At 55.0% G+C, this 19,472-nt stretch overlaps 10 protein-coding genes across 10 annotated transcripts; 3 read left to right on the forward strand and 7 right to left on the reverse strand.

Annotated features, from left to right (window-relative positions):
* Positions 1 to 353: 353 nt before the first annotated feature.
* On the reverse strand, positions 354 to 1,030 carry CLAFUR5_07842 (uncharacterized protein; the record flags this gene model as incomplete). The annotated part of the gene is made up of 2 exons (XM_047906990.1): positions 354 to 424; positions 472 to 1,030. The coding sequence occupies 2 exons, from the start codon at positions 1,028 to 1,030 to the stop codon at positions 354 to 356; spliced, it is 630 nt and encodes a 209-aa protein (XP_047759017.1).
* Positions 1,031 to 1,351: 321 nt separating this feature from the next.
* CLAFUR5_07843 (Cytochrome P450 monooxygenase bsc11) lies at positions 1,352 to 2,098 on the reverse strand (the record flags this gene model as incomplete). Its single annotated transcript, XM_047906991.1, has 2 exons — positions 1,352 to 1,785; positions 1,915 to 2,098. The coding sequence occupies 2 exons, from the start codon at positions 2,096 to 2,098 to the stop codon at positions 1,352 to 1,354; spliced, it is 618 nt and encodes a 205-aa protein (XP_047759016.1).
* A 25-nt stretch (positions 2,099 to 2,123) lies between these two features.
* CLAFUR5_07844 (Cytochrome P450 monooxygenase bsc2) lies at positions 2,124 to 3,047 on the reverse strand (the record flags this gene model as incomplete). Its single annotated transcript, XM_047906992.1, has 3 exons — positions 2,124 to 2,346; positions 2,415 to 2,908; positions 2,985 to 3,047. The coding sequence occupies 3 exons, from the start codon at positions 3,045 to 3,047 to the stop codon at positions 2,124 to 2,126; spliced, it is 780 nt and encodes a 259-aa protein (XP_047759263.1).
* A 1,007-nt stretch (positions 3,048 to 4,054) lies between these two features.
* CLAFUR5_07845 (NADH-ubiquinone oxidoreductase) lies at positions 4,055 to 5,000 on the reverse strand (the record flags this gene model as incomplete). Its single annotated transcript, XM_047906993.1, has 3 exons — positions 4,055 to 4,151; positions 4,204 to 4,851; positions 4,996 to 5,000. 3 exons carry the CDS (start codon positions 4,998 to 5,000, stop codon positions 4,055 to 4,057), a joined length of 750 nt encoding a protein of 249 aa, XP_047759015.1.
* Positions 5,001 to 5,398: 398 nt separating this feature from the next.
* Positions 5,399 to 7,537, forward strand: CLAFUR5_07846 (uncharacterized protein; the record flags this gene model as incomplete). The annotated part of the gene is made up of 1 exon (XM_047906994.1): positions 5,399 to 7,537. The coding sequence occupies one exon, from the start codon at positions 5,399 to 5,401 to the stop codon at positions 7,535 to 7,537; it is 2,139 nt and encodes a 712-aa protein (XP_047759261.1).
* A 336-nt stretch (positions 7,538 to 7,873) lies between these two features.
* On the forward strand, positions 7,874 to 8,590 carry CLAFUR5_07847 (NAD(P)H-hydrate epimerase; the record flags this gene model as incomplete). The annotated part of the gene is made up of 1 exon (XM_047906995.1): positions 7,874 to 8,590. One exon carries the CDS (start codon positions 7,874 to 7,876, stop codon positions 8,588 to 8,590), a length of 717 nt encoding a protein of 238 aa, XP_047759014.1.
* An 836-nt stretch (positions 8,591 to 9,426) lies between these two features.
* CLAFUR5_07848 (uncharacterized protein) lies at positions 9,427 to 11,745 on the reverse strand (the record flags this gene model as incomplete). The annotated part of the gene is made up of 3 exons (XM_047906996.1): positions 9,427 to 10,758; positions 10,813 to 11,454; positions 11,512 to 11,745. 3 exons carry the CDS (start codon positions 11,743 to 11,745, stop codon positions 9,427 to 9,429), a joined length of 2,208 nt encoding a protein of 735 aa, XP_047759278.1.
* Positions 11,746 to 12,176: 431 nt separating this feature from the next.
* On the reverse strand, positions 12,177 to 13,385 carry CLAFUR5_07849 (putative RNA 3'-terminal phosphate cyclase-like protein; the record flags this gene model as incomplete). Its single annotated transcript, XM_047906997.1, has 1 exon — positions 12,177 to 13,385. The coding sequence occupies one exon, from the start codon at positions 13,383 to 13,385 to the stop codon at positions 12,177 to 12,179; it is 1,209 nt and encodes a 402-aa protein (XP_047759277.1).
* Positions 13,386 to 13,945: 560 nt separating this feature from the next.
* On the reverse strand, positions 13,946 to 14,809 carry CLAFUR5_07850 (RNA-binding protein 3; the record flags this gene model as incomplete). Its single annotated transcript, XM_047906998.1, has 7 exons — positions 13,946 to 14,019; positions 14,073 to 14,162; positions 14,210 to 14,311; positions 14,365 to 14,444; positions 14,496 to 14,602; positions 14,659 to 14,731; positions 14,790 to 14,809. The coding sequence occupies 7 exons, from the start codon at positions 14,807 to 14,809 to the stop codon at positions 13,946 to 13,948; spliced, it is 546 nt and encodes a 181-aa protein (XP_047759776.1).
* A 2,151-nt stretch (positions 14,810 to 16,960) lies between these two features.
* Positions 16,961 to 19,329, forward strand: CLAFUR5_07851 (uncharacterized protein; the record flags this gene model as incomplete). Its single annotated transcript, XM_047906999.1, has 3 exons — positions 16,961 to 17,503; positions 17,558 to 17,636; positions 17,687 to 19,329. 3 exons carry the CDS (start codon positions 16,961 to 16,963, stop codon positions 19,327 to 19,329), a joined length of 2,265 nt encoding a protein of 754 aa, XP_047759131.1.
* Positions 19,330 to 19,472: the final 143 nt, after the last annotated feature.

Raw genomic sequence — 19,472 nt, forward strand, 5'->3', positions numbered from 1 at the left:
GACCTCCTTTGATCTTATCGCTGGCCTTACACAAATCGGGACTGAACCTGGTTGATGGTGCTGTGGGGGTTCATGATCAACCGGCAACTCGCCGACGACATCCTAATGCGAAGGGTCAAGAACGAGCAAAACCAGCATTGATAATGTCGGATCATACGAGAAAGCTGTTGCAGTAGCTGATCGATAGACGTCTCTCCCAGACTGCCGCGTATTTTTCTCCCTTCGACTCCGTCTTGACTGCCTGACCTTAGCACATTACCCACCAAACTGCCCTTAAGATGCCTAGAACTACCTTCGAAATCGCCACCAGCAGACCGCAGCGCGTCGTACACCTTGAACGCAAAAAGACAGCCTCAACCCGCCGGCGCTCCAGCGCCTACCATGGCCAGAGCAACCAACACGCCTGAAGTGACAAGACACGCCCCTACCCTTCGCTATGCTCACCATCCCCGACCTTCAACTTAGCCATACCGCGCTGCATCTTCATCTCCGCCCGTGCAAGCTTCGCCTCCTCCTGCTTACCCTCATCATACGCTCGCACTTGATCTCGAGATGGTCCAGCACGGGCTCTCGCAGCCATGGACTCGAAAGTCGGCTTCGAGTCACGCTCTCGCTGAAGCGCCTCGGCGCGCTGTTGCAGATAGCCATACATGGGGTCTTGCGGATCGTCGAAAGAGTCGGCGAGCGCCTCAGCAGTGTGGTCTGTCTGCAAGCGCTGGGAGCGACGCACCATGGGGCTCGGGTACTGGCGTGCATGGGTCTTCCTGACCTCTTCGACGGCGGCGTGAACCGCAGCGGTGGTGTCATTTCCTATTCTTGCTTGCCACTCTTGAAGATCCTGGTGGTTGGCGTCGCGCGGTAATATCCCAGCACCTTTCAGGGCGACAAGGTGTTTGTTGCGGCGTCTCTTCTCGGTACGCGGGCGCTCGCGCTTCTTTGGTGGAACCAGCACGATCTCGCCTTCCTCGTTGAGATCAAAGTGAGGGCCTTCGTCCATCATGTGCGAGTCGTCTTGCGCGTTGCACTCCATTGCGTTGAAGCTCGAACCGCTAATAGTCGGTAGGTAAGGTTGATGGCAGAGACGGCTTCCTAGGTCGAGTATGTGGTGGAAGCGACGCGCTAACTGGGAGATAGTGTCGCTCACGTGGCGCAGTGACTGTTGAGATGCCAGCGTTTTTCGCCACTTCACGACTTCCCCTTTCGGCTCCTTCCGAAAACACGACCACCACAGGGCAGGCAGCACCGCAAGTCAAGAGCAGAACTCCAATACACCGTTAGCTGATACTCTACTCTGTCTATATCACTGCTCCTCTCCCACAACCCCAACTCCGAATAGCCCCTGTCAGGCCCCCTACACCTCCTTCGGCTCCAACAAATCAATCTCCCCCTCCATCCTCCTCGCCTGCACCTCCAAATGCATCGGCGTATTAACCTGTTGCTCAACCTCCGTATCCTTCGGCACCTCATACCCCGGCGCGAACCTCCAGTCGTACTTCAGTAGCAGAAAGCAGAGCAGGATCTTGATCTGATTGCTCGCGAAGAATCTACCCGGGCACGCATGCTGTCCATGTCCGAAGAGCATGTTGTCGGTAGAGAGCGCTACGAACTGATGGAGGTTCTCGTGGCCTGGTTGGGAGCGCAGCTTCAGGTAGCGATGGGCGTCGAAGGTTTCGGGGTCGGGGTAGTAAGATGAGTCTAATGGTCGGTCGTCCACGACTGGAATTAGGCTGTTGGCGGGGAGGATGGCGCCGTTGGAGAGGGTGACGGGCGACTTGACGTAGCGGCCTGGGAGACGGAGGGGAGTCAGCTATAGACTAGAGGCTTGGGGGAACCGGCGGTGAGGGTGAATTGGACAAAGTGCTTGGACTACACTATCATCCCCTGAACCACGGCTCGCCATCCTTCAATACCTACCCATAGTCGTGTGCCCCGTGCGGCACACCCTCGAGACCTCTTTCAGGAAGGAGTCTAAGAGTTTCATCTTGTATAGGGAAGTCTTGGCCCAGCCGTCTGCTTTAAGTACGGCTGTCATCTCCTCGCGGAGCTGCTGCGCGATCTCGGGATACTCGCAGAGCTTGATGAGGCAGCGGGTCGACATTTCTGTGCTGATCTTAGTACCTCTGCTAGATCACATCAAGGACAAGTAACGACGTAGCGGTGGCGGTATGGATTGCAGCCAAACTCATATTCAGTTGTCCTTCAACATGATTTACTGGCCGCCCCGTTGCTGTCTGTTCCATCCATGTGAACGCATCGGTGACCTTGCCTGTTCGCTTAAGTTCTTGTCCATCGACTGAGCGCTGCTGTAGTATGGGTGTCAAAAGGCTCCTAGCCTTTGCTGCCTGTCTGTGAACGAACGATTGTCAGCTGTTTTCATATTCAGCAGGGTGGTTCTCCAGTAGGTGGTAGCGTACCTTCGCAGATTCTGGCATTGCGGTATGAACCAATGCACCAACGGCCTTACGAGACCAGGATATCCGTGCAACAACTGGGCGGCAGTAAACGTATCAATAGTGTTCTGTTTAGCGATCTCCAAATACTCCTCATCGCGCGCCAACCCCTTCCCGGCCAAAATTCTAGTAGAAACTCTCGCAACCACATCACAAAGCGTCGGCTTGATCCGATGTGTTCTCCAATCGAGAGACTCTCCAAACCACTTGTCAATGGCATATGTGGCTTCATCCACAATGTCGTCGGTAACCAGACCGAGAGCCTGCGTTAGTTTAGTCCGGACCATGTCGACTGTGAGGTTATCTGCCCGACTGGCTTCCTTCATGCTGTCGAATCCTGGGGGGTCGCCGTAGAATCCTTTTCTCGTGACTTCGCTGAAGGAAAGTGTCTCGTTGTTGCGGAGTTCATCGGCGAAGCGGCTTGGGACGATGATTTTGTAGCCTGAACCCGCTGAGACCTGTCGTTTGTTCATATCAAAGTTAGCACTGTGTCTCTGTCGAATTTTGCGTATCCCAAGACGGAGCGATCCATACCTGGAAGAGCCCATTCTGAGTCATTTCCTTGCCTTTGTCCAACATCCTCTTGCAATCCGTCATGTACGCGTGTTTGAGCGGCTTCAGAAATTCCTCCTCATCTGGCTTGACCACAGGAAAGCCAGCATAAAATCAATCGCCTGTGAAATAGTAGAAGATGAAGCTAAGAGCGAGCACGCCTGCTATTGCTTGCAACGACATAGGCAAAGCTGTAAGCTGATCGGCAAGGTGCGCCATGGTGAATTGTTCTTTCTGGTATCAATATATGCGGCTACAGCCTGTAAGATAAACCAGGAACAGGATTGTCGCTGCATCGCGACTGTATCTATCCTCTCTCGAAGACACCAATATCCAAGAGTACATGTAGCCAGCATCCCTCGTCATTGCCTTCACTACGGAAGCTGGGAACTCTAAAAAACCGCTGCAAAGTTTGCCACGATGGCATAACTTGGGGAGTGCGTCGTATCGTACATTGTGCGAGCGTTGAAGCCAAACCAAAGAGTGCGACTGTGCGACATCGAGAATCTGCCACTGCATGTATGTACATGGGGTCGCGATGCGTTAGCGTTTCGGGCTATGTTACGGACAGAGTTGTGCACTCTCGGACCGGCGTTGTGCACGGGTGTGCAGCTCCCGGATGGCCGTGCGCACGATACTTCCTCCGGAAAGCCTGAATGATGCTGTTCATATCTTGCAAAGTCAGTGCAATATGCATAACATCAAGCACATCACGCCTCCCTTGACATCTTCCGGCCCGCCAGGTCCAGAAATGGTATGTGTGTCTGATTGGACGAGATCTTCATGTGGTAATTCTTGCCTGAGGCCACATCACCACACCCGACACTCAAGTCTTGATCCACGCGGTCTTCTTTTGGCGATGTTGCCAGTAGGCCCTCGAAGGCATAGCCTCCGGCAGAGGGGCTCGTCTTTCAGGTTCGGGCTATAAATACCTTGAGCATGTAGCTATCAGCAAGGAGGAAGGAGTCGATGATCTGAACTCAATGGTATCTTTTACATATGTACACGGCGCGGCTCTATGTCAGTTTCGACAGCGCTCCAGCATACACACTTTACTTGGTCGGTGGTGCCTGAGTTCCTTGTGTGAAGGTATCCCGCTCGGCGTACGACCATTGGCCATCCTGTGGCTTCTCCTCGAGGTCTTCCCATCTGTGATGGCATGTTAGCTTTGCCCTTCGTTCCTCAACTGCAAATGACTTACACTTGAGCCTCCAACAAGGTATCACAGAGCACACTCTCGCCCTCAGCGACCATAATGACCTCTTCAATCAAGCCAGCCCCAATCTTAGCCTCAATATCATTAATCTGCTCCAAGCTCAACGGCGGCTCGCTCTCAATCCTCGGAATCTGTCTGTGCTCCTCTGTCAAGTCCCGTGCAAGCTCCTTGCCCATATACGCCCTCTCCTCCTCCGTCCTAATACCCTCCTCATGCGGCTTCCCCACAACCTCATCATCCCACTCATCCGTCCTCTTCTTCGCCGCCTGAACCGCTGCAGCCTTCCAGACAATGTTGACCTCCTTGTTGCCGCTAGGTGTGACGATCGGTACAGTCTTGAAGGCGTCTGGTCGTGAGTCTGCGACTGCTTGTACGCGTTTCTGCCATTCTTCGAGACCGGATGGCTTTACTTGCTCAACGATTTGCATGCGGTGTTTTGTGAGGGCTTCCACTGATTGCCGGTAGACGGAGTGCTCGGGGAATTGCTTTAGCTTTTCGAGGGTGGTGTGGTATGTGTAGAGGAGGGTTGTGCGAGGTGAGGCGTGCGTCGATACGCCGGTGAGACCGGTAGGTGTGCCGGCTTCTAGGAACTGGGCACCCTTTTGCACAGAGGCGAGGAGTCTTGAAGCGACCCTATGAATGAATGTCAGTGTGGCTGTATCTCAATGCCCTCTGATCTGGTCGATATGGTTCGCCTCCGGAATGGTGTCATTGACAGAGTCGCGAATGCCTGCCTCCACAACATGCCATACTTCACTGCTCTAGTGCTGCACGTACCTCATTTTGGTTGAGTTGGTCGAGCGCACTGGTGTTTGGCAGCTCTCGCGACGATGGGGTCGAGATGGCGAGTTCAATGACCGCAAGTCTGGTAGTCTTCCGATTGGTCGATGAATCCACGGGCAGATCGCTGGCACGCTGCGACAGTTTACTCCACGCGGCAGGGGCGAGAACGGCCGAAGATAGCAGCAACTTGCTCAATAGTTACTGCCACCTGCCATTTACCTATACACTCCACGTGCCAGCATAATTAGCGTGATCCCCGTCACTCCCACGAGTCCCACTCCACTGCCACGAAGCCCACATCGCCAACAAAGACGCCAGCCGGGCACAAGCGTCTCACTGAAGTTGCCAGTCCACTCTGACGGGCCTTGAGCCCTACACCACCCACTGCGACTTCACAATGCGATCCTCAACAATACTGCGGTGGCTTGCGCTGCCCTTCTTAGTCTACGCGACAGCAGCACCACCTTCAGAACCGCAAATACAAGACGGACTGCCAGGAAAGCGATTAGTGAAGCGAGCAGGCGACCCGGACGATGACGCGCCACAAGACACCGTCTTCAATGACAAAAAGGTGCCTGCGATACAAATGCTGACTGGCGACACCCTCGACGAGACGATCAAGGACGGCTACTGGTTTGTCGAGTTCTTCAGCCCGTACTGCCCTCACTGCATATCATTCGCGCCAACATGGCAGACAATGTACGAATTCTACTACACATCCGAACCAGTGCCTCAGTCACCTGGATCTGGCGAGACACACAACGACCTGAACAGTTTCAAGAGGTATTATAACTTCAACTTTGCGAAGGTGGACTGCGTCGCAAATGGAGATGCATGCTCGGAGAAGGGCGTTGGATCGTTTCCTACCGTGATATTGTACAAGAATGGAAAGCAGATTGAGAAGCAGACTGGCCAGAAAGATCTGTCACAAATGAGCAAGTGGATAGAGTCGATACTGGAGACTATCAAGCCTGGGTCAAGACCAAAGGGAGGTCCTATGCTGCCCAAAGTGGGCGCGAAGGAGGCACCTGCTCAGCCTGCTCCGGCGCCACTGCCTCTCCCTTTGGAGGACAAGGGAGACTCTTCGTCCAGCGCCAAGGTCACTCTTACTGGCACAAGGATCGCAGAAGTGGCCAAGGAGACACCCAACATTGCGGGGAGGTCTATGGGTCTCACTGGCGAGAACTTCCAGCGAATGGTCACCACGACTCGCGATCCGTGGTTCATCAAGTTCTACGCTCCTTGGTGTCACCACTGCCAGGCCATGGCACCCAACTGGCAAAGCATGGCCCGCCAGATGCAGGGACGTTTGAATGTGGGTGAGGTCAACTGCGATGTGGAGAAGCGACTATGCAAGGACGCCAAAGTCCGCGGCTTCCCGACACTGCTCTTCTTCCAGGGCGGCGAGCGAATCGAGTATGATGGACTTCGCGGTCTGGGAGACCTCATCAGCTTCGCAAACAAGGCAGTCTCCGTCAGGGAAGGTGTCATTGACATCAACGCTGCGGAATTTGAAGAGCTCGAGAAGAAGGAAGAAGTCATCTTCCTCTACTTCTACGACCAAGCCACAACCAGTGAAGACTTCGCCGCTCTCGAACGACTCGTGCTGAGCTTGGTCGGACATGCTAAGTTGGTGAAGACCAACGACCCAGAACTTAGCAAACGCTTCAAGATCAGCACCTGGCCTAGACTGCTAGTCAGCAGAGACGGCAAGCCCACTTACTACACTGCACTCTCACCCCGCGACATGCGAGACTACAGGAGGGTGTTGAACTGGATGCAGTCTGTCTGGCTGCCGATTGTGCCAGAGCTTACCGCCTCGAACGCGAAGGAGGTCATGGCTGGAAGACTTATTGTGCTTGGAATACTGTCACGAGACCGGCCGGAGGACTTCGTGGTTGCAAAGCGTGAGATCAAGAACGCTGCTTTGGAGTGGATCGACAAGCAGACGCAAGCATTTCAACTGGAACGTCAAGAACTACGCGATGCCAAGCAGCTACGCATCGAGGAGGCCGAAGATCGCAACGATCAGCGTGCTCTACGGTCTGCGAAGAGCATCCGTATCAACATGGACGACATTGAGCGCAAGGAAGTTGGCTTCGCATGGGTCGATGGTGTCTTCTGGGAACGTTGGATACGTACCACCTTTGGAATCAGCGTCGCGGATGGTGAGAAAGTCGTCATCAACGACGAAGACAACCACCGCTACTGGGATGTGACCATGACAGGCAACCCGATCGTTCCGAGTCGAACGTCCATTCTCGAGACATTACCACGCATCGTAGCCAACCCTCCCAAGATCGCAGCCAAGAGCACCACGAACGCCATCGGTCACGTCTGGTGGGTCGTCAAAGGGCAGTTCACCGAGCACCCACTGGTCAGCGCAAGCATGCTCATCGGCATGCTCCTTTTAGGCGCGATATATGGCCGAAGGCATCTCCCAAGCAAAGAAGGTTACATCAAGCTCACCGAGAAGAGCGGAATGAACGGACTTCTTGGTGGCAATGCTGGCAATGGTCAAGGGAAGACTGATTGAAAGCATATCGTGCATTTGGCAAGGCGTTCGAAGGGGAAAGCGGAGACTTGAAAGCTAAGTATAGCATCTCTGCGGCGAAGATTCTCGGCATGTAGTAATGAATAGTGATACCTTTAGATATTTTCCTTCTGGCTACATGCTTCTTCACGGACTTCTTTTCACAAGAACGCGAACGAAGCCCAAAAGAGGCAACTTTGACGAGCAGAGCTAACGTCATCTAGATGCCACTTTCCATCAATGTTCAAACATCAAATTGTCCTTCTTCCCAGGACAACAATCACAACCCGACAACCACCACTGACCTTCATCTGAGCACACCATACCATACCATCCATCATGGCCCTCCGCACCCTCACCCCCAAAGCGGCAGCCGCCCTCGACGAACAACTCATGTCCACAGGCGCCTTCACAATCGACCAATTAATGGAACTAGCCGGCCTCGCAGTAGCCCAATGTCTCTACAAACTCTCCCCTCCCACCGCCTCTTCCTCGAAAATCCTCATCGCCTGCGGCCCCGGCAACAACGGCGGCGATGGTCTAGTCGCTGCGAGGCATTTACGGTATTTCGGATATAAGCCGAGTGTGTATTACCCTAAACAAGGCAAGGCGGAAATTTATGGGCGGTTACGAACGCAGTTGGAACAGTTACGGGTCCCGTTTGTGGATGATTTCCATGGGGGTTTAGGGGGGACGGATTATGTCATCGATGCGATTTTTGGATTCTCGTTTAGTGGGGAGGTTAGGGAACCTTTTCCAAGGGTCATCCAGGCTCTGGCGGAGTCGAAGATTCCAGTCCTAGCGGTCGATGCGCCGAGTAGTTGGAACATCGAGACGGGGCCGCCGGGGGAGGGGCCGGGGAAGGGGTATATGCCGAGTGCGTTGATTAGTTTGACGGCGCCGAAGCCGTTGGTGAGGTGGTTTAGGGGAAGGCATTTTGTGGGTGGGAGGTTTGTGGGGGAGGAGGTTGCGGGGAGGTTTGGGTTTGATGTGCCGCCTTATGAGGGGTGTGAGGGGATTGTGGAGGTTGAGGGGGGTGGGGAGGGGAAGTTGTGATCGAGTGGGATGGGGTTGAGGGCGAGGAAGTTATGATGAGGTGGGATGGCTAGAGGGCGAGGAAATGAGGGGTGCATCGAAGGAGGGAAGAAAGGAAATAAGGCCCTGTGTGTAAGAGCATAGGCTCGAGCCCATAGCGCTACTGAGCTGTGCGATTTGCATTAAGATCCGTTCATTTGCTCGACTGTCGTGGACTGACACCAACCTAATCTCTCGCTGCATCGCTCGGTGAAAGCTGCCTTGTCCCGTTACCTTCATCACAAAATCGTTTCTCTTATCAACTTCAGCGCCCGAAGAGTCCTGCTGCCTACACCTTTCACACCCCCTTAACCAACCGCAAAACAGGAGAGGACGTGTTCACCCTCTCCTGTTGCTCCCGCCCTGTCGGAGGTGGCGGTGGGATCCGATGAGTTTCCGGCCCACCACTACCACCTTCTCACTTGTTGTGGAAAAAAGGAGAGAGGATCTCGTCGAGGAGAAAGGTCCTTTGATCTAGTTGTGGCCGCGTCTCGCGACTTGTGACTCGGGACATGTGATTCGGGACTTAGACAAGCGACGTAGTTAATAAAGAGAGGTAAATGGGCCGTTTGTTGCCGAGGTTTGGGGGCGTATGGGTATGGAGAGCATGTAGTCAGTCTGATCAAGCTGATCGATGCTAAGAGCATGTGATTGTTCTGATCTAGCTAGCCGATGCTATGAGCACATGCTGTTCCGAAATCTTCGGTCTATTCCAAGCTCACAACCCAACAGTAGCTTCCCTAGAGGAGCTCCTTTCCTGAGAGCATTCGCATCCAACCTATCGCATACCCCATCTCCAACCTCCCTCAACCTAAGCCTCAAACACCCTTCCAAAACATCCCCTTCCTCTCAATCCCCACAACCTCCGCAATGACTCCCAACTCCGCTCTCTTGCCCCTATACGCACCCCGATGCACCATCTCCAACGCCAGCTCCCTCAGCGCCACCATGACCTGATAATCATTTCTAGGCCACTGCTTCAGAACTGGCTGCAGATACTTGATCGTCGTCTCCCTCCCTGCTGCGAAGAGCAACTTCTCAAGTCTTCCCTTCGCCTCCTTCAGCCACTCCTCTGGCGGCTCAATAGGCGGCATCGGTGTGATCTTGTTGGCTTGACCTGGGTAGGGGATGTTCCACCACTCCTTCCAGAGGGTGGTAGAGCAGAGGAGGTGGGACTCTTGGGTTACTGCTTCGCGGAAGCTGTCGGTGTACTCGTCTACGCCGTTGATCTGAACGCTTCGTGTGGCTTTCGCTAATCGAGTGGCAGCATCGTACTCCCGCTGAGATGCGGGCATAGTAGCGATCACTTGCTCATTGATGGAGCGCTTGGTGGCGGCTGTGGAGTTGAAGCAGAAATTGCAGAGCGCGGGGCGAGGGCCGGAAGTATCGTCGTGGCAGCCTCTGTGTTGGGAGGTACCGCATTCGATGCAGGTGAAGCAGTCGGCCTTGGAGAGCTTGGAGGGCAGGCGGCATTTGCACGCGACCTTGTCGTAGGGAGATGGAGTGAGAGTAGGCGCGGCGCTGTCACCGCGTGTAACGCTCTCAGGAACGTCGAATGTGACCTGCTTCGCAGCCTTCGCTGGGCGGCCTGGCTTTCGTGGTGCCGTGCCCGGTGCAGACTTGCGAGGAGCAGAAGATTTAGCTTGGGTCGAGTCTGCAGGTGATGCCATGCCGTCGCTGGGCGAAGGCTGTCTCTTTCGCTTGGCGGCACCTGTACTCTGTTGAGACGGCACGGGCTTCAAGCGCGCTGGAGCGGGCTTCAGACGTGGCAGTGTTGGTCCTACCAAGCCCTGCTGCAAGGGTACTAGCTTCTGACGAGATGTTCTAGCAGCGAGAGCTGCGCGCACTTCTGCTTTTGTTGTCCCTTGAGGTTTCCGTCGGGCTTGGCGGGGTGCGCGTGTGGGACTGCCATCGGTGAGCATGGCGCCCTCGTTGTCCGTCGAGAGTCTGCGTTCCAACTCTTCGAGATCATCGAGTCCATCACCGGAAGCTGCTGAAGGCGAGCTCTGGATCATTGACATGTTCTGAGGTAGTGCCTGGCTATCATCAACGTCCATCTCAGTGTCGCCATCTTGATCAGATGGAGGTAGGCCTGCAGCAAGACGGTCCGCTTTCTTCCTAGCCACGAACCTGAAGAAGGAATCTTGGTTCTGTGCATAGTGTTAGCAAGACTTCTCATCACCAAGTGTGACATCACCTCCTACCTTGAGGAAGAATGCAGCCAGGAACTTCCGAGCATGTGCCCTCCGCTCCACCTGATGCCGATTCGCAGGGTCGCGAAAGAACTTCCAAGCTTCTTGTACTGCGTGCAGCATCTGCTTGCGCTGCCACCTGATGGTGGTCTCACGCCGCGCAAGGAAGATCATGAAGCACCGGTTGCAAATGGGACCACCAACATCACCCTCTTCGCCATACAGCATGCATTCCTTGTGTTGCCACGCGCTGCACTTGTTGCACAAGGAATAGTCGTCAATCTTGGTTGATCCCGTGCAAGGTCCATCGCAGCGAAATTCGGATGTGAAGTGCTTGAGTCTCACCCGCTGCTCTGCTGTTGCCTCTGGTCCGAATAACTTCGCTGCCAGCTGCTCTGGGTCCACCCTCTTCGTTGCTGTCGCCGTGTCGCTTGTCAAGGATGCGTTTGCTGAAGACTCACCTGTACTTCCCGATATATTGGCTTGGTTGAGTGGATTGGTACTCATGCAAGGCTTGTGCAACCAGGTCGGGACGCCGTCGATATCGCTGAGCTCAAGGTCCACCTGAAATCGTACTGTGCCCGCTGGACAGGCGCATTTGATGTTCGGATCGCGTGGAGATATGACTATGCTGGGAGTGCTACGTGGAAGGTCCTGTACATATTGCTTAGCTGGTGTGACGGTTAGACTCGCCCAGTGCGGTATCTATACCTCTTCTATAGAGTTATTGTGCGCTGCAGCGCTGTCTGAGGTGGACTCGGTAGCATTCGAGTCTATAGGAGTCTGCGACTCGGCGGAGTGATCTTGTTGCGAGTGGTGGCGCGCTGAGCTGTAACGCATTCGCTCTGCCTTCTGGAGAGACTGTGCTGGGTCCTCATAGGGGAGAGGCGGAAGTCGCACTGTTTTGGGATTTCCGCTGCCTGTCATGTCGACGTCGTCGTCCATATTGGCTGCGTTGTTGGTTGTGCTTTTCAAGGTGGTGGTGCATCGAGGTGGCGGTGGAGTCCTTCTTTATAGGCAGCCACCTGGTCCAAACCTCACACGCCCGCATTTGTGTACACTGAAGCGTGTCCAAGCGCGAAGTGAGATTTTTTCATCGGAGCTTTTCGGCGATGAGAGGACGCGTTGCCATACAAACGCTGCAAACTCGAATGCTCACTTCTTCGACACTCCGCAGTCATCCCCATGATGACATCGTGCTTGCTATCATGGTGCCTGGAGTTCGGCGCGAGCCGGCCTTGGTGCCTTGTATGCTGGTGTAGGTGAATGAACATAGCCTAGGACCATGGCTGTTCTTGCTCCTCTATGACAGGCAGGGGATCAGTGTAGGCCGGGATAGGATCATCGTGGTAATGGTTCGTGCAGCAATCGAGTCTTCAAGCAATCTTTCTCCCCACGTTACCAACACCCTTGCCCACGATGCTCACTACAGCCTCTCCCTCATCATCACCATCTTTCAAGCCCCACCCACTCATACCAAAAGCTCTCAGATCCCTCGCAAGCTGCACAACCTCCTCAGAGCCCAGCACTTCTTTTCCCATTGCTAGCCTCCCCACATCTTCGCTACCCATTGCCATCATGGTCAACATCGTAGGCGCAGCGACACTCGAAGCACACCCACCCTGCGCCACTGAATCCAGCAGCTGGAATGCACACCTCTTTCCTAGATCCTCCGACACGTCCCCACCACTCGGCGAGCTGGCGATGTCTGCAGAGTAGAGCGCGCCTGTGTTGGACTCCGCCACGAGACTCAAGCCGAAGCCCAGTCCAATCTTCTTCTTTGCATTGGCATTGTTCCGTTCTGGCGCCGCAACCAATGGTGCAGAGCTGACGTCTGAGTATACGTATGTGTCCGGTGCGAATTCATTCAGCACTCCTCTCGCCGCTTCTATCATTCTTGCATTGTTCGCGCCTGCCACGCCTGTCGCATATGCCACACCTCTGATCCTCTTTATCCTGCCACCGCTCAAGATGTGTATCGTCTTTGGTAACCGTACCTGATGTCCAAACACAAGCTGTACCTCGCCGCCTCCACCTCTCCCACCCTGTCCAGGATTCGAGCGCCTCAACACACGCAGCTCCAAATCTCTCTCGATGCCAAAGCTCTTGAACAGTGGCAGTATCGCCGTCCTGACTGTATCCACGGACACATCCCCAGTCGGCGTAGCAGAAGTAATGACACCCGGCCCTGTAAACGTCACATTGACCTGCGACTTACTGAACGGCGCGAGCAAGCACAGCGGCATAATGAAGTAACTCGCGCCTCGCGTGTTCTCCGCAGGCAGTTCATGCCGGATGACTCCCCCCGACGCGCCATGCCCAGCAGCACTCCCCGTGATCAAGCCCGGCTTGTACAGCACAGTAGTGCCTGTGTACGAGAACTCTATTACGGATCCATTGGTGATTGCGTCGAGCAGTCGGAGGAAGGAGACTTCGTGAGGGGCGAGTCCTGGGGCGGTGTGCGAGGCGGCTCTGATCTGGGATACGCGCACCGGCCGGCCTGTCAGTGTTGCCAACACCAGACGCTGGACCAGGTGCTTGGAGCCTGTGAACTTCAGCGGCGGCGGGCTGGGCGCGGTTGTCATGGCGAGGGTGTTTGTGGTGCTGCGAGATTATGTTCTTGGGGTGGAGTTGCGAGCCATGTAGTCTGCGAGGCGAATAGGTGATCTGTTAGTCGGCAGTCCAACAAGAAATGCCGGTAGGGCGGCAGAAATCTCAAATCTATGAAGATTAAAGTTGAGATCCCTGCTTCCTCCACGCGATAGCGCCGATGGAACGGATCGCAGTCAGGAACGAGCACTACATATGTTTCAACGCACGGTCTATGCCACGATTCTACTAGGGCGAAGCGGCGGTAAATGATTCAAGAGGAGAGTTCATAAGGAAGAGAAGCCGCTCAAGGCGCTTCTCTGCTTTTCATTTCAGTCTCGTTCCTGGTCAGGCGAGATTTTCTGCCCAGCTATCACCACTCTTCTGCAAGCACACGGGGTATCATCATTCGAAGCCTCTGAGTCCCGACCCAAGCAGAACAGCCATTGCAGCTGCAGTAAGACTGCTCCGCAACATGGGTTCTGTTAAGCACGACAGTGTCCGCCCCACCAACTTTTGAGGCATCCAGAGCAGAGTATCTCGCAAGAACGTCCATCTACTGCCAGCCTCCACCCTGCTGCTGTTGGCCGTAGCCACCGCCGCCGTTGGACTGCTGTTGGTATCCGCCTTCTGGTAATCGTTAGCAAAAATCATCGCGTCGTAGGCAAGTATGCATGACTCACCTTGACCACCTCCATAGCCGCCGCCTTGCTGACCGCCGTATCCGCCGCCGCCTCCACCGCGCCAGTTGTTGCCACCTCCGCCGTAGCCTTCTACAGATGTCAGTCGCGGTCGTTTGAGGGAATGGTCGTGGACCTACCTCCTCCACCGCCGTAACCTTGCTGACCGCCGTAACCTCCCTGGCCTCCGCCGTAGCCTCCTCCTCCATAGCCGCCGCGACCTCCGCCGCCGCCATAGCCGCCTGCGGAAGTGTTAGCTGGGTCGGGGTATGTAGGAATTTCTCGCATCACATACCACGTCCGCCGCCGCCGCCGCCGCCTCCACCACTGCCGCGGTCGCTAGCCTTGTCGACGCGGATGGTGCGGCCGTCGAACCTGTCAAGACATGTCAGTGGACTGGGGTGTCATGGCGTGGGCGGTACTCACTCGACGTTGTTCATGGCCTGAATGGCTGCATCAGCAGCGGAGTCCTCGGCAAACCGAACGAAGCCGAAGCCACGACTGCGACCGGTATCGCGATCCTTGACGACGATCTATGACATGTGAGCGCGGGCGACTCGTGTGAGAATGCGACGAGTGAGAGACGAACCGCTTCATCGACCTGGCCGTACTCCTCGAACTTGGTGCGCAAGGTCTGGTCGTCAGTGTGCCATGCTAGGCCTCTGTCGCACGCTGTCAGTGGACCATGCAGGCCGATATACTGGCATTGGCGGCACAAACCCGATGAATAGTTTGGACATTGCAGATCGTCACACCCGGTAGAGACCGAATCGAAGTGCTGTTTGCTGGATGTCGGTGTTTGGAGGTTCAATGCTCTCGCTAAGAAGGTGCCGAGTGAAGCGGAGAGGGTGTGATGTCGATGAGTGGTGTGGATGTTTGGATGAGAAGAGTCGCAAGATTCCTGTAAAGCTTTGGACGAGAGAGGTCACATGCCACGGCCAGGCGCCAATCAGCAGGGTTTGCACGTGGCAGCGATGTTAACTCAACCTGAAGACGCGAATAAGCCGCCAATGATGGACAGCTGAGTGCAACAGTGAAGAACGAGACTGCAAGTGCCGCAAATAAAGGACCTCAGGACAGTTTGAAATGTGGAATCTGAACGTTTGGCTGTGCGAGAAACACCAAGGACCGGGGAGCGGCTCTGCTGCACTGAAGAGGGAACGGCAGCGTCACAAAGCTGGCACTGCTGGAAAGTGCAATGCAGCCCACCAGTATGGCCCCTCCATCAGCCTCTGGTAGCTTGCATCTTGCATCAGTGTGCCCCTCATCTCCAATGCGCTGCGTCCAAACCAGCTCGCACACCCAACCGGACGCCAGCTTCCGCAGCCGCAGGAGCTACGCCCCGCAAGGCATCGACTCAGCGACAGCGCGGATGTTGTTGGGCTGCAGCTTGAATATGCGTGAGCATAGCAAATGTGGATGCCCTGACAGCTGTGAGTGGCTCTGAGAGCTGTCTGATACGTACCTGCAACGAATGGCATGCAGCGGACGGCCTCTTTTCTGCTTGCGTATGTCCCGTGGACGCAGTGCGATGCGGCTCATCACTGGCTAGTAGGGTAGCGTGCTTATTGATTGGGCTCGCCTTCGACAGCTAGCAGGCAGGACGCTGCGTTTGATCAAGGATGGCGTCCTGCAGTTTGCTCGCGAGCTCGATTGATTTTGGCGCCGGTTGCGTGCAGCCGTATTCTACACGTCATGTCTGATATTGAGTTTCGGTGAACAGACTGCTGGGAACACTACGGAAGACTCCTCAAGCGAGTCAAGATCGTCCAAGCCAGTCGGCATAGTCGGTGGATGCGGAAAGTTGCGGTGGTGTTGCTACAGCTGCAGAACATCCAAGATGCAGCAGCTGTCTATGCAGATTGAGTTAGTCAGTCCCTGGTGCGACGCCAACCTGTAACAGGTGGCCGTTGCGTTGGTTGTGGGGGATATTCTAGTTTTTCGGCCGGCTCGGCTTGTTGTCAGTTGAGCTGTTTGAGATTTCTGGTGGGCGACAGATGTACAACAACCCAGCAGCAAGGCAATAATCTGTGCATACGCGAAAGTCTGACTGTCATGGTGTGCAGGGCTAGCAGGCGCGAGCGTCAACCGGAGCGAATGGAGACGGGCATGTATCACGCCATGGCAGGACCCTCGTAACTGCGATCCTCTGACCCAACCTGATAAAGTATATACACTATGTGCTGCCGTATACGGTATCTTCTTCACGGTGCGAGCAGTCCGGATAAGCTGACGACGAAGTTGCCGAATGGTCTAGCGCGTTGCATTGGGCACCACACCGTAGCTAAGCATTCCCGGGCATAACGCGCATTGTGGCGCCAGGGGTGAAAGGAGCATCCATGGAAGGATATATTAGCCTGCTGGGCGACCGCACTGCGCCGTCAAGATGAAGCATGAAGTGCAATTGTCTGGTGTAACCACAGCCGACTTCATGAGCAGATGCACAAGATACTTCACGCCCAGCAAGATGGCCCACCGCCTTCGCCCAAGCAGACATCGCGTCAAACAGCCGATGCATTCGAAGCATTGGAGTACTGAAGTGTATGGTGCAGTCGAGTTGAAGATGACGAGTCTGCCTTCAACGTCCTTGCCTGCTGTTCACAGAGGTGCAACGCTCTCGCCTAATCCCGCAATGTGCCTTCCTTTCGTATCTGTCACTTTCCCCCTAGCAAGCAAGAACATCAGAAACATGACATGACCAACCATTGTGCGACTCTCCAACAGCGCAGTCTGGTACTGTACGACTGCTATGTCTGGATTTGAGTGTCGGTGAGCCTACTTCGCTTGGGCAGCGACCTTCCAGCGACATCGCCAGACGGCAGACCATCGATCAGGATCCAGCCACACCACCCTAGCCATCGTATGCATGGGCATGCCCACGTCCAACACCCATGGATGTCCGCGCATGGCTCCAGAACACAGCCGATAGGGAGCCGCCGGACGAGGAAGACAGGGCAGGCTTTCCAGACTACCTGCGACCAGACCGCTACACTGCAGAAGGGCACACGCTTGTGCACCAGAGCAAGAGGAAGCGCGCATCGAGTGAACCACATTCTGCGCAGAAGCGTCCCTCGCGAGGACGACGTGGCGGTCAAGCACGACCAGCAGCACCCGATTCCAGCCCCGGCCATGGCCCAGAGCCACGTACCGACACCGCAAGCTCCAGCAGCTCTTCAAGGGAGGAACGCAGAGAGTCGTCACCCGATCGTAGGTTCAACCGAACGTTCGAGCGACGTGCGCGACACAAGACGAAAGAGGACCGCTACGAGCCGAAGGCCAAGAAATGGAGGAAGGAGCACGAGTCGCGCAAGGACCACAAGTCGAAGTCGAAGTCCAAGCGTCGACAGTCGCATCGTAGTGGAGATGGCGCGCGTACGGCAGGTCTGGTGACAAGCTTCCAGCTGAAGGACCGGCCCAAGAATAATCGCTTGACGGTCAGTATGGCATAACTCTCCATCGTGGTTAAATCACACTGACTTCATATGTAGCTGCGTCCAGCGGATGTCAGCGCTGGCATCTTCAAGCATGGGAGAGCAGGCGCGCCTGTTGTTGGAAAAGGGTCTGGACGTAAGTCTCGGGAAGTACAGAATTACCTGACATGGACTGACGACAAATAGTTCCCGACCTGGTGTTCAACGAAATGAGGTTCCTTCGACGGCCGAGGGAACATCAAGACGAGATTCCGGTAGATCAGACTACGAAGGATTGCAGTGGAAAGGCAGACAAGCAGCCCGGACAGAACATCTCTGCCTACTTCGCGAAGCCACCACCCGAAGCACCACGGTCGCGCCAGCAACAGCAAACAGTCCCAGCACTCGATAGGATACCACATCAACGGTCGCAGGAAGTCGAAAAGGCAGCTGATGAGGTCCCACGTAGGCAGGAACGCAGGAATGAAGCAGCGGGAAATCTTCCACCCGATCCGTTCTTGGGTTTTGGCAGCCGCGGCCCCAACCAAGAAGTGAGCAATGGCATCCGAAGAAGTGGCAGTTGCTACACCTGGTCAGAGTCTGTGCCTCCTGCGAAAGAGGACGCTGTGCAGACGAGGATACCAATGGCAGAAAGCGCTAGACATCCGGCCGATCAAGACGACTTCAGGAGGCCGTACTCACCGAAACATGTCGATGGCAACCCGAGAAGCTCAGCCAGAAGACGACCACCATCCGCACTGCGAGGACGTTGGGTGCATAGCAAGCGAGCTCCAGGCTCAGCCTCGGTGGATGTTTATCAGCAGGCTGTGTGTACCCAGAATGTGCATCGTGGCGATGGCTTGCCCGCGAGGAAGCAATCCTCTATGTCCTTGCCTCATTCTGTTCCGGAACCACCGCTTGAGAGTGCCTATAGCGCCAATCGAAGGCATGCAACGGGCAATTGTCCCAGATCTGATATCCTGCGAATTGGAGACGACCATCAAGACGATATCGGTCGTCCAGCATTGCACCACCAAGACATGTTTTCCGACATCATCAGTGGCAAGGAGAATCAGGAGCCGTCTACTTCGACCCCAACCAGCAAATTGCTCAGGCGCGCGTTCCATGCCATTACCGGTCCGCAGGCCATAAAGCCAAGCAACACACATGGAGGTGGCCAGGGCGAACTCCAAAGACCTGATCGCAGTCCTTACCTGGCACAACCTAGCGACGGAGCTCTATACCAGAAGAGGCATATGGACGCGGAGTACGAGCAAGAATTGGACCAGCGGCGAAAGCAGCAGATTTGCAGCATGCCGGAGAGAGGATTTAGCAGATTGACTGAGACTTCTCGTCCTAAGCAACAGCAGTCAATGGCAAGGCCGACTACACTCACTGGTAATGTCATGCCTACGACTACATTACTGTCACGCGCCTTCCATGAGATTTCAACACGTTGCGAAGTGGCTCCTGATGCTGAGATGCTGGACAATGTTCCGACCTATCAGCCAGTTCCGCTGGGACGGCAGTACACTTTCACGAACAGTCGTCAGGCGGAAGATCTTGTTCGACGTCTTACTTCGAACCAACAGACGAATCATTTTGCATCTCGAGAAGCAGGAACAGGTGATATAGTGACTCGGCAGGATCACTTCAGTCATCAGGAAGCGGACAGCGACGGAGTGGCACATCTTCGTACAAATTCCGAAGTTGCACACTTATCGACAGGGCATCTCTATAGCCAAGTGTGGTCCAACAACGATGCAACGGATACTACCCCAGACCCAGGTGGAGGTGAAGTGCAGCACGACAGTATGCCTGGCTTTTGGAAGCCGAACAGACTGTATTGAAAGGCGGGAACCGTTCGTCGTGTTCATAGATACCACAAGTGCTGTCGGAGTCCGACATGTTGGTGCAATCTTCTGTCGATATTGCCTCATCGTCATGTCTCAGTATGATGTCTAGAGCGGGATCATTGTAGGAGTGTGAGTCT

This window comes from Fulvia fulva, chromosome 3 (assembly GCF_020509005.1).
Source record: "Fulvia fulva chromosome 3, complete sequence".
NCBI lineage: Eukaryota > Fungi > Ascomycota > Dothideomycetes > Mycosphaerellales > Mycosphaerellaceae > Fulvia > Fulvia fulva.